General features: G+C 42.8%; 1 protein-coding gene across 1 annotated transcript in view; it reads left to right on the top strand.

The window, feature by feature from the left end:
- The first annotated feature begins 11036 nt into the window (after positions 1-11036).
- OTC (ornithine transcarbamylase) overlaps positions 11037-12122 on the top strand; it is a 53875-nt gene continuing 52789 nt past the window's right edge. The window contains exon 1 of the mRNA XM_041001885.1: positions 11037-11320. Coding sequence (XP_040857819.1) covers positions 11244-11320 — 77 coding nt within the window. The 5' untranslated portion in view covers positions 11037-11243. The remainder of the gene's footprint in view (positions 11321-12122) is intronic.

The raw sequence follows: 12122 nt of genomic DNA, 5'->3' as shown, positions 1-12122 counted from the left end.
GCTCCTGGACAGCCCTGAAATCATGAACAGGATTTCTCCAGTGTACTATCTTGCCACCCTAGTGTTTGGCAGGTTAGGCATATTAAAAGCATCTGACAATATTTCAGACTTACAGTAGTTTTAGCAGGATGTAACCCCATCATGAGTTAAGGAGCATCTCTGAGTACTCACCAGTAAAGGCAGAAGTGACGTGAGCAGCACATTCATTGCAGAAAGATTCTGGGCTGAGGAAGCATTCAGTGATATCATTACAAACTGCAAATAAGCTTGATATGTTTTTTTTTTAAGATTTATTTTTATTATTTTTTTTTATTGGAAAGGCAGATATACAGAGAGGAGAGACAGAGAGGAAGATCTTCCATCCGATGATTCACTCCCCAAGTGAGCGCAACGGCCGATACTATGCCGATCGGAAGCCAGGAGCCTCTTCCGGGTCTCCCATGCGGGTGCAGGGTCCCAAAGCTTTGGGCCGTCCTTGACTGCTTTCCCAGGCCACAGGCAGGGAGCTGGAAGGGAAGCGGGGCTGCCGGGATAGAACCGGCGCCCATATGGGATGCCGGGCGTGCAAGGCGAGGACCTTAACCACTGTGCCATCGCTCCGGGCCCCGGTATGTTTTTTTTTTAATTAATTAATTGATTGATTGAAAGGCAAATTTATAGAGAGAAGGGGAGACAGAGAGAACAATCTTCCATCCACTGGTTCACTCTCCAAATGGCTGCAATGGCTGGGGCTGAGCCATCCAAAACTAGGAGCCAGGAGCTTCCTTGGGTTCTCCCACATGGGTGCAGGGCCCCAAGGCTTTGGGCCATCCTCTGCCACTTTCCAGATCCGTAAGCAAGGAGCTGGATGGGAAATGGAGCCGTTGGGACACAAAGCGGTGCCCGTATGGGATGTCAGCACTTGCAAGTAGGTGATTAGCCAATTGATTTGTCACACAGGGCCCTTGATACAAATTTTGCAAATTTATCTTCAATGTCTTCAGTCATTTTGTGTTCAAGTGATTGAGGAATTTAGAAAATAATAGGACCCAGCTGTAGGCAACTGCCTAGGCTGTGCCTGGGCAAGAGTTACACTAATGGGAGAAAAAGAGCCAGTAGCTTACAAGCATTCTGGGCCTGGTAGAAGCCAAATTTGTGTTAACTATACCACTCTGCCAGTTAGTGGGGAGGAAGGGTATGTTGGGCCAGAACAGGCCACCCTGGCCCCCAGGTGTGTGTGTGATGGGGCTGCTGATTACCCAGGGAAGAGGGTCTAGGAACATATTGGAGTGAGAGAAGTTGAGGGCATGTTTAATAGGGGAGGAATGACTTCCAGGGTCTTCACTCACTTGCAGGTAGATGAGAGAGCTGAGACAGAGTGGTTTACAGGGGGGAAAACAGAGGGCCTATCTGGGTCCAGCCAAGGTACTTCCTCACTTTGAAAACTTGGGCTGGGCTAAATAACATCACCTGCCGCCACTTGCACATACAAAAGCTGGGGCTGGGAGGAATGCTTGACTGGGCGAGGCCACAGTACCTGTGTTGTAGCAGGGAGTGGACCACACTGGGCTGGGCTACAACACCCACCAAAACATGAGAGAACCAGATCTGGAGGCAGATTCTGTAAGGGACTTGTGGGTTTACCTCTTTGGGACTGCAGCATCTGTGAAGAGCTAAGGGTGGTAATTGGCTTAGCCAGGCTGGACTGTGGAACTCACCTGACACCCAAGGAGTCTGGGGCTGGGAGGGGGCCAGGCGGGGCTATGCTGTGGCACTCTCCAGCATATGCAAAGGCCAGGACTGATGAAAGACCGTGCCAATCAGGGCCACTGCCCTCACTGGCATGCATGAGATCTGGGGCTGGGAGCAGTCTTGGTAGGAGAACTTGGAGAACTCCCCTGCCAGGCTGCAGCTCCTGCTAGGGAGCAGACAGCCAGGGCTGGGGGCAGGCCAAGCCAGGCAAGGCTGCAGCACTCATCAGCATTTGTGTGGGCCAGGTCTGGGGGTAGGCTGGACTGGGTCAGGCCACAGCACCCTCTGGCACACACAAGAGCCAAGACAGGGTGTGGGCCATGCCCAGCTGAGCTAGTTTACAACACCTGCTGGTGAGAGCTGAGACTATATAGATGGTCATGCCAAGCTGAACTGAAGCACTTGCAGCACACATCAATTTGCATGAGAAATGGGGCTAGGGTGAGACTGACCAGCAGCTGCATCCACTGGTGAATGTGTTGGCTGGTGCGGGTAACAGACCAACCCTGACCCTGTGCTGACTGGAGCATACAAATCAAGTCTGAGCTCACTCCAGGTGATGTTTCTTGGGGGAATCTCCAACCAGATTGGTGGCTCAAATCCCAAACATAGGGAAAAATCACAATGTATGTGGTCCAACCTTGGAGTGCATGTGTTGGAACTGGGCCTCCTCAGTTGCTGACGCCTGGGCAGTGGACAACATTCCCAAATACACGTGGGAGACATGACAGCCAACTCATCTAGGCCAGCAGAGGAAGTCAAGTGCCTTGTTAGAGGATGGAAAGCAAAACAGGTTGGAGCACTCTCCTGGCCAAGCTTTGCAGCTTGTTCCTGGGTCTGTGAGTGCACTAAGGTAGACCTGGTCGGCCAATAGACATTGGGAAGATTTTCTCAGTCCTGTTGCAATGAAGCCCAAGACGTCTCAGAACTACCAAAACTGCTCAAGTAACATTCTCCGAACACTATACCCCACATCAGGGTCTCCAAGGCATCATCAAATGACTGCCTCCCCATACCCAATGGCTGATGTAGTTTGACAGTAAGGAGTGGCCCCCACCCACCATGCAAACACAGGAGAAAATAAGCTGGAATATTTGTCTTAACCTACTTCTTCCATACTTCAACCCTCCCCACTTTATAATTGGAGACCCACATGGGCACGCATCCCTCTCAACTATGTAAACAATCTTAAAAATAAAATTTAAAAGAATCCTTAAAAAAGGAAAAAAAGAGAAAATAATGAATGTTTTTTGTGTCCTTTTTTGCTTTAAATAAGTTGTCTTTGTAACTTTTAATTGGTAAGAAGAGTAGGGACCACGAGAATGGAGAAATCTTATGATCTTTATATATATATATAATTTTTAATTTTTAAAATATTTATTACATAATTGATAGGGATGCATGCCCATGTGGGGCTCTGATTGAGATGGGGAGGGTTGAAATGGGAAGGAAGGTGAGGAAGGTAAGATAATGTTCCAGTCCCTTTTTTTTTTCTGCCTGTGTTTGGTAAGGGAGTTGCACTCCTTGCTGTCATCCTACTTTATGATCCGATCCATTTTTATGATACCTCTTCATTACACTGAAAGGTAATCATCACTCTTGACATTTACAGAGTTCTTCATATTTTTGCAGCACTTAACAATCATTAATTATTTTATCTCATTTTCATCTCATATGAGATAGTTTGGTAAACATGACCAGGTCATAGAAGGATAATAAAAGATTAGAATTTGTAATATTAGGCAAGTGAAGTACTGGGGAGGGGGGAACAAAGTTCCTGGCTTTCCCATCATTTAGGGGGAAAAGAAAGGAGATAAGAATAAAATAGAGCACAGCCATCACTAGAAAGCATTGCATTTAGTTCTCTCCCACTTTCAATTAGGTTAGAGAACAGTAGTGGGATTTGAAATGGTACTTTGATTACGAAAACTCCAGAGAGTATATAAGAGAAAGCATATCAAAACTTGTATTTCAAACAGACAGAATAGCTACTAGATCAGAGTGGCCCTCTTGCCACATGTGTGGATGATAATAATAAAGAAAAGCTAACATTTGTTGAATACTGAGCCAGGTGTCATGCTGCATTGCTTTGTATCTGTTATCATGTTTCATGAACATGACAAAACCATAAACAGATGTTGCTAGTGCCACCAGTTAACAGAGTAAAAAGCAAGGCTCGGAGAGATTTGCTTAAAGTCTCCAAGCTATATCCGATTCCCCACTTCGAATTAATTCTCCTTAGAGTGCTACTCTGGTAATTTGCTTATTCCTTAACTATACTGAGTAGCAACCTGTGAACCCATGAACTTCTTGGTTCTATGGAAGAATTGATACTGAACTTCAATTGAAGCTCTGTGAAGGAATCTGTAGTGCTGAGTGCCTAGCTACATGACCCACAATCTATATCTTCAACACAGCTACGTGAAAAGAAGGGCTTGTTTTCTCTTTTGTGTTAGAAACATGATTCCCATAGTCTATCTTCAACAATGAGGTGGAGAATGTTTTTGTCTGTTTGTTTCAAGCTGGTAAAATCACCTGGTCAAACCCCACCAAGAAACTTGCAATCATGACTCAGAATTCAGAATCCAATGAGGCTAGTTTTTAAGTTGGTAATTTTGCATGGCTTGTTCATAATGCTATAAATATCCAAATGGCTCTTGGCAGAAAGTACCCATCTCTATTGGGTTCTGAATAGGTGCCACCTGTACAGGCTGCAAAGGTTTTATCCAGGAAACTGCCTTAAAAGAAGGAGCCTGCATCTGCCCTAAAGCTTAGGGTGAGGACAGATCACCTGCTTGGCAGATGTGGCCTAATAAAATAATTGAGAGCAGGTCAACTGGGCAAGCATTTAGTGCAATATTTAAGATGCTGCTTGGGATGGCCATACTCCATATTGGAGTGCCTGGGTTTGATTGCCAGCTCCAATTCCAGTTTCCTGCGGAGGCACTGGGAGGCGGTGGTACTGGTTTCAATACTTGAGCCTTTGCTGCCCACTTGGAAAGCCTGGTTGGAATTTCTGCATCCTGACTTCCATCTAACCAACCCAGGGCTATTGTGGATATTTGAGGAGTGAACAGATAAGAGATACCTCTTTATTTCTCTACCTTTCAAATACATGAAAAAATAATTTTTGGTTTAAGAGTAGAGCAGATTTAAAAAAAAGAAATAGAACAAGAATGGAGCAGATCAAGATGACTCCCCAGGTTTGGTCTGGAGAGAGGCACCAACAAAAAGAAGATTGTAGGTGTCACTAGACCTAGAAGTGGATATAGCAAGCCTTGGTCAGCAGGAAGCGATCAATGCCAATGATCCCACAGGGTCTGCATCACTCGGACACTGGAAGTAGCTCAGAGTCCCAGGCATCATCATTTTTGAGAGATGAGTGAGCTTTGAACGTTTGTGGTTTCCCTGTTTACTTACTGCCTGATAGCCTTTGGTCTGTTAATAAATCTCCTTTATGCACAGCTTAACCTCTGCACTTCCAAGGGGGAGGAGTAGGAATCAGCCTGTGGCCAAACAGATGGCTCTAGGATTCTGGGTGAGAGCTTGAACAAATAAAAGGGAATCTTTGGAAGAGAACCTCGCCCTTTGTGTCTCATTCACCTCTGACATAAAGTTGGATCATTAACCAGATTTTTTTTTTTTACCCTTTTCCTACTTCATAAAATTGGCTGCACATTTTCTTTCATTCAAAATTTTCTATGTAAAATTTTAACAATTCACCAAAAAATGAAAAGCACTAGTTTTAAAATTCGAGATTTTGCCCATAAAGCTCTGGAAAATTTGCCAATCTGCCTAAAATCAACAACTACCACAGTAAATGATTAACAGAAGAATGAATTCAATGGAAATGTGGCCTATATGACAAGACAGAAGGGAGATTACACTTGAATGTGGTGGTCAGTATCTCACATTTTGCTTGTAAATTTGTTCTTCAGTGGGGACCCTGTCTGCATTCTTCAAATACCTCCATTGAAAGAATGCTGTAGGAAAGAGACTGGCAATAACCTTCACTTATTTCACAATTTTCCCTCGAACTTACCTATTTGACCAAGTGCTTAGTGGCAATGTAGCAATAAAACACTCCTGTATCATATTTCTAGATAAAATGTTATTATCATCTATTAATTTTAAAGTAATTTTTATGTAAATAGGGCACTCTGTTGGGTGATACACACAGAGAGACAGGTAATTTCCTTATTAGCATAATTCTAATTTGTTTTCTGTTGTCAGTTACCGTGCAGATTCAGACTACAAAATAATATGTTTTTACAGTCAGGCAGAAGTTTACAACTTAATAATCATTACGAAGATGTTAATGCATAAAACTTTATGGATTTTCAGTGACCTAAAACATAAAGGGCTCTTATAAAAAAAGGAAGTTGGACATCTACATGCGTGTTTGGGGTGAGGGAAAATGATAAATTTAGCATAGACAAAACCTAACACAACTGGATTGTAGGTATGAATATAAGGTACAAGACCACAACAAATTCTGAAGACATTAGGAAAAAATCCTTGTGATCTTAGGTTATGCAGAGTTCACAGCCATAATTCTGACAGCATTTTCTGTGATCAATAAAAAAGAATAAATGAAAAATTGAACTTGATCAGAGTGTTTTCAAATTTTTTGAAGATGTATTCATTTGAAAGGCGAAGTTATAGTTACAAAGAGACCGTTACAGAGGATGTTGAGAGAAAGTTATTTGCCTTTCCAAGAAAAATAAATACATCTTTAAAAAAGAAGAAGAAGAAAAAATAAATAGGGCCCAAAACAATAACTCAATGGCTCAATCCTCACCTTGCATGCACCAACACTCCATATGGACGCCAGTCCCTGTCCCAGGTGCTCCACTTCCCATCCAGGTCCATGCTTGTAGCCTGGGAAAGCAGTCTAGGATGGCCCAAAGGCTTGGGACCCTAGACCTGCATGGGAGACCTGGAAGAAGCTCCTGGCTCCTGGGTTTGGATCGGTTCAGCTCTGGTGGTTGCAGCCGCTTGGGGAGTGAACCAGCAGATAGATTTTTACCTCTCCTTCTCTCTGTAAATCTGCCTTCCCAATAGAAATAATAAATATTTTTAAAAGAAGATAACAATTTTATAGACACAAAAATTTAATAGTAATTTCATCAAATAATATATATACATGGATGGCAAATAAGCAAATGAAAAGATGCTCAACATTATCAACCCTTGGTAAAATGCAAATGAAAAATCAATTTTTCCCATAACTATTAGAGTGACATCAATGTAAACTGATAATTCCAAGTGCCGACAAGAATATGGAGCAACTGGAACTCTCATGGAATATTGCTGGCACCAGAAAATTACAGTCACTCTAAAATAGTGTGATGGTATTTTCAAAAGGTAAACATACAGTTACCATTTAACTCATCCATTCTACTCCAAGATATTCATCCTAAATGAAGCTGGGGCCAGTATTGTGACATAATAGCTTTTGCCACTCTTTTGAATGTTGGTATCCCATATCAGAACGGCAGTCCAACTCCTGGCTGGCCCTGCCTCTAATCCAACTCCCTGCTGATGTGTGCAGGAAAGTAGCACATGAATTCTCAAGTGCTTGAGTGTCTACCATCCACATGAGAGACGCGCAAGGAGTTCCAGGATCCTGACTTCAGCATTGACCAGCCCTGGTCATTGTGACCATTTGGGTTGCAAACCAGTAAAATAGATCTCTGTCTCTCTCTCTCTCACTCGTTCACTCATTCTCACTCTCATTTTTGCTCTCTGTATCCTACCCCTCTCTGTGCATTTTAAATAAATAAAATAAAATAAATATTTAAAAAGGATAATAAAACTTAATGTTCTCCCAAAAGTCGATATACTGGGAAGCAGTTGAGATGCCAGTTCAGAAACCCACATCCCATATTGGAGTGCCTGGAGTTGGATCCTTTCTCCCATCCTGATTCAAGCTTCCTGCAAATGCACACACAGGGAAGCAGTGACAATGACTGGAGTCCATGGGTCTCTCTAGCCCACACAAAAGGCCTGGATGGAGTTCTTGGCCCCCAGCCTTGGGCCTGGCCCAAATCAATGAAGGGAAGAAACCCTGTGTCTCAGGTGCACGTGCTTGCTCCTCCTCTCCTCCTCCCTTTTCTTGTGCTTTGGGAAGGAAGGAAGGAGGGAAGGAAAGAAGGAAGGAAGAAAGGAAGGAAGGAAAAAAAGAGGGAGGGAAGGAGGGAAGGCAGGAAAGAAGAAAGAAAATTATACACAAAAGCTCTATGAATGGGTCTGGAGCAGTAGCCCAGAAGCTTAAGTCCTTACCTTGTAAGTGACAGAATCCCAAATGGGTGCCGGTTCCAATCCTGGTAGCCCCACTTCCCATCCAGCTCCATGCTTGTGGCCTGGGAAAGCAGTTGAGGACAGACTTAAACCTTGGGACCCTATACCTGCGTGGCCGACCTAGAGGAGGCTCCTGGCTCCTGGCTTTGGGTCAGCTCAGCTCTGGCGATTGTGGCCACTTGGGGAGTGAACCAGTGGACAGAAGATCTTCCTCTCTGTCTCTCCTCCTCTCTGTACATCTGACTTTCCAATAAGAAATAAATAAATCTTGCCTTCCAAAAAAAAAAAAAAAAAAAAGCTCCAACAACTCCCCAAATGGGAAGCAGCCTAAAAGTAAAGAAATGCATAAATAAACTGCTATATCCAAACAATGGGATACTGCTGAACAATAAAAGGCAACAAACTGGCAGTAAACGCAACAATGTAGTAGATTAAGTCTCCAAGTCTTTGTGCTCATTGGAAAAAGATCATGTCAGAAGATGACATGCCTCTATGTTATATTCTGTAAAAAGCAAACCTATAGGGAAGAGAGAATAATACATTATATCAGGGGCTGGGGGAAAAGGGGGGATACAATTACTACTGTATTGAAAACGGAAGTTTTCTGAAGTGTAGGGATTGTTCTTTTCCTTGATTGTGGTGATGGTTACAGAAATCTGCACATTCCATACCACATTCCAAAATGGCTATGTTTTTGTGTGCTAGCTTAATTTTTTTTAAATGAGGAAACATATAAAGTACAGTCATTTACCAAAAATAGAAATGACAGTATTGGTTCCCTTTCCTTTTAGAGCACATGGTTTGCCTCTCTAAGGATTGCGTTTCAGGAAAAACATGGCATTTCAAAGATATATTTCAAATTCATACATGATGTTTATAAACATTATATGTCAGAAAATCACAATTATTTATATCTTCTGTGGTACCATTTGACTCTTTAGAATTTTAGGATAGATTTGAACTCCTGGGATTTCTCTAACTCTTCCATCTTCCTGCTCTGAGTCAGTCGTCCTGTTGAGTAGATTCTAATCCCTAAATCTCTCTTGCATTCATCCCCCCCTTTTCTATTTCTTTTGACAACTTTAGTATATGTTCAGGCCATTGTTATCACATAACAACTTCTTTGTCTGTTTGCCTCCATTTTCTCCCCCATTTTACAGGATACAACCGGATTAATGTTTAGTAAACTGCAGTCAAGATAATAATGACATTGTCCTCTTGTCCGCCTCAGCTGCAGAACCTTAGCAGTCTCCCTTTGATTACAGATTAAATTCTTAACTCTAAAGTCTGGCTTCCAAGATCTCTGGAATAGGCCTTCAATGTTCCTTTACAAACTATGAGATAATCCTACTTTCTGGGTGGGAATTACAGACAGCGGTGTATTGGACCAAGCCCTCACTGGCACACAAGAGCCAATTTTACATCTGTCTTCCCAGTTCCACATTCAATTATGCTGCATTAGTTGGCTTGGTAGAGGTTTTACACCATAAAAAAGTCAGACAATGCTACAATGTAGAACTGTCCTTTCTTTCTTTCTTTCTTTCTTTCTTTCTTTCTTTCTTTCTTTCTTTCTTTCTCTTTCCTTCCTTCCTTCCTTCTTCCTTTTTCTTCCTTTCTTATTGTTTTAGAAGAGCTGTTTATTAAACATTTTATCAGCCCACTAATAGTTTCAGACTAATGGGGCCTAAATTAAGTGTAATGTTGTAATATGGTATACAAGGCCAATGTTGACACTGAAAGCCCAGGTACAAGGTCAAAGATAGGAGGGCTTGGGAGAAGAGAATAAGAAGCAGATGGTTGAAAACTACTTGGGAAAGGGGCCAGGGGTAAGACTGAATTTTCACAGAAGTCAACACCAAGAAGGGGATTTGAGTTCAAATAATTTGTTTGGGAGGTGATGCTAGGAAGCACTCACAGGTTAGTGGGGAAGTGAGACAGTGAAGGGAAGCCCATTAACACGGGGTGCACTTCAGAGCAGATCACTGTTGTGGGCAATCGAGACTCACTGCTACAGAAGACCTTAGAGAGAAGGTGTAAAGCACGCCTCGTAGTTGCCAACACAAAGAGGGAGGAATGCAGGTGCTTGTATTAAGTGGCAAGTACATAGTGGAAGACTGAATACCAAAGGGGGTATGACAGACACTTTGTTTTGTGTTTTCACAGCCTTCTTGGTGCTGGATGGGGCTTTGTTTAAATGGTCAGTCCATCTGTTCCTACACACTCTATTTGTTCTATTCTCTGGATCTACTCCAATGTTTCTTTTCTTCCTCTGTAGCTTCTTCCAGCTTTGAGAATGCTGCCAGGGGCCCAAAGTCAATAGCAATGAAGGGAGGAGTACCATATGGCCCTCTGCTAGCAGCCTCTCCAGCTTCCTAAGGAATCACTGTTAGCTTCACATTCACTTGTTTTTCATAGTTATGAATTGGATGTTTTCGAAGCCAATTCTGTGTTAGACATCAGGGTTCACTGGAAAAATCAAAGAAGGAAGATTATTTCATCTTTGTAGAGTTCACAGGCTGTAAGACCTTGCTAGAATCAATAGATGACTATTGATTGATTGATTGAAGATCCATGTGTGAGGCACGGAGGGAACTCCAAGACTGAGAACTTACTATATTTTTGTCCCCTTCTTATGTTCCCTGCCAACCACTCCTCCCCTCTCCTCATCATCTCAGAAAAAGAATCTCCAAGGGCATTGTTTTCCATTTGTTTTTGTGAAAAGGTTGAGACTTCGAGGTAGAAAGGTGAAATCAGTGGAAATACTCAGGGCTGTCATGTGAATATCGGGTTTCGCACTGCCAATTCACATTTTTCTGAATGAGTTATTTCTATGTGCCTTCACAGCCGTCAGCTCTGCAGTGCACTGCATATATTATCTGCTCCGTGAGTACTTGTCAACTGATTTTATGCAAGCATGTGACAGCATAAATATATTATGAAAAATGAGGAAGCTGGGCACCAAAAGCATCAGGGTTCTTTTCTCGAAAGAAAAAAAAAAACACAGTGGCGGAGCTTAGCTTAAAGTTCAAACGCTCTTGCACCCTGCCTCACAGTATTGCTAACCAGGGGATCTGATAAGATAGTTGAAGGGTGAAGTTACCTTTGCTCCTGCACTGCAATCAGTAGCGTTCTTAGCTTTCAGGTGGCCCCCACTGGCTACCTTGCTGTGGCGCTTTCGAGACATAGAATCGTCCTTTTCACAGCAGAAGATGCTGTTTAATCTGAGGAGCCTGCTGAACAACACCGCACTTCGGAATGCTCCCAATTTCATGGTGCGACATTTTGGGTAAGTGATAGCCAGAGATTTGACTCTGACTTGGGAACTGTAGTGATGAAAGACAAGATAATCTGCAGAGGAGTGAGGCCACAAAGGCCTCTTTCTGCAGAGTGCAGTGCATGCTCCACGCTTGAGACAGCTGTCTAATTCCAGCTGAGCTTTCCTTTCTCAGTCGTCCTGTAATCAGATTCCATCGTGCGCTGTGGGGGAAGCTAACCACAACAGGTATAATGGGTAAATGTTCTGGACGTCTTCCGTTTGTGTACATTCTAAGCAAGCAACCGGTTGAAGGAAATTAGTGAGATTAATATACACAGGGCCTTCAGCTTGTACTGGGGCTTGTTGGAATACAGCGTATCACTCTCAGGACTAATCGGGTCCTTAAAACAAAGTCTAACGCCAAATAACAATTAGATAAATATTTACAAAGGTGTTGCAAAGCAGCACCGAATGTGATGGGGATAGCAGTTTTTTGGTTTGTTTTTATAAAATCCAGATTTGAAAAGCAGCTCTGAATTTCTTGATGGCATGTGCTAATAAAAAGACAGCTTCAGCAAACTCACGATAAAAGATTAATAATCCTGCTTAGAGCCATTAAACACTGGGTTGAACTCATGGAGTGTGTCAGCAGGGAAGGGGTAAGGGACAGGGAGATGAGTTAGCTGGGTAAGCAAAGCCCACTGACACAGGCATCACTGCTACAAAGTTTCTAGAGTAGTTAAATGTTACTAATCAGATTGAATTCATCTCCTCAGAGCCTATAAACAACCTAAACCAATCTCAGAACAGTGTCTTCCCAATCTGAAGCTTT

This window comes from Ochotona curzoniae, unplaced genomic scaffold (genome assembly GCF_017591425.1).
Source record: "Ochotona curzoniae isolate NIBS_2020 unplaced genomic scaffold, NIBS_Ocur_1.0 contig_1274, whole genome shotgun sequence".
Taxonomy (NCBI): domain Eukaryota; kingdom Metazoa; phylum Chordata; class Mammalia; order Lagomorpha; family Ochotonidae; genus Ochotona; species Ochotona curzoniae.
The sequence above is the reverse complement of the archived record's forward strand: the minus strand, read 5'-3'. Positions and strand labels throughout refer to the sequence as shown.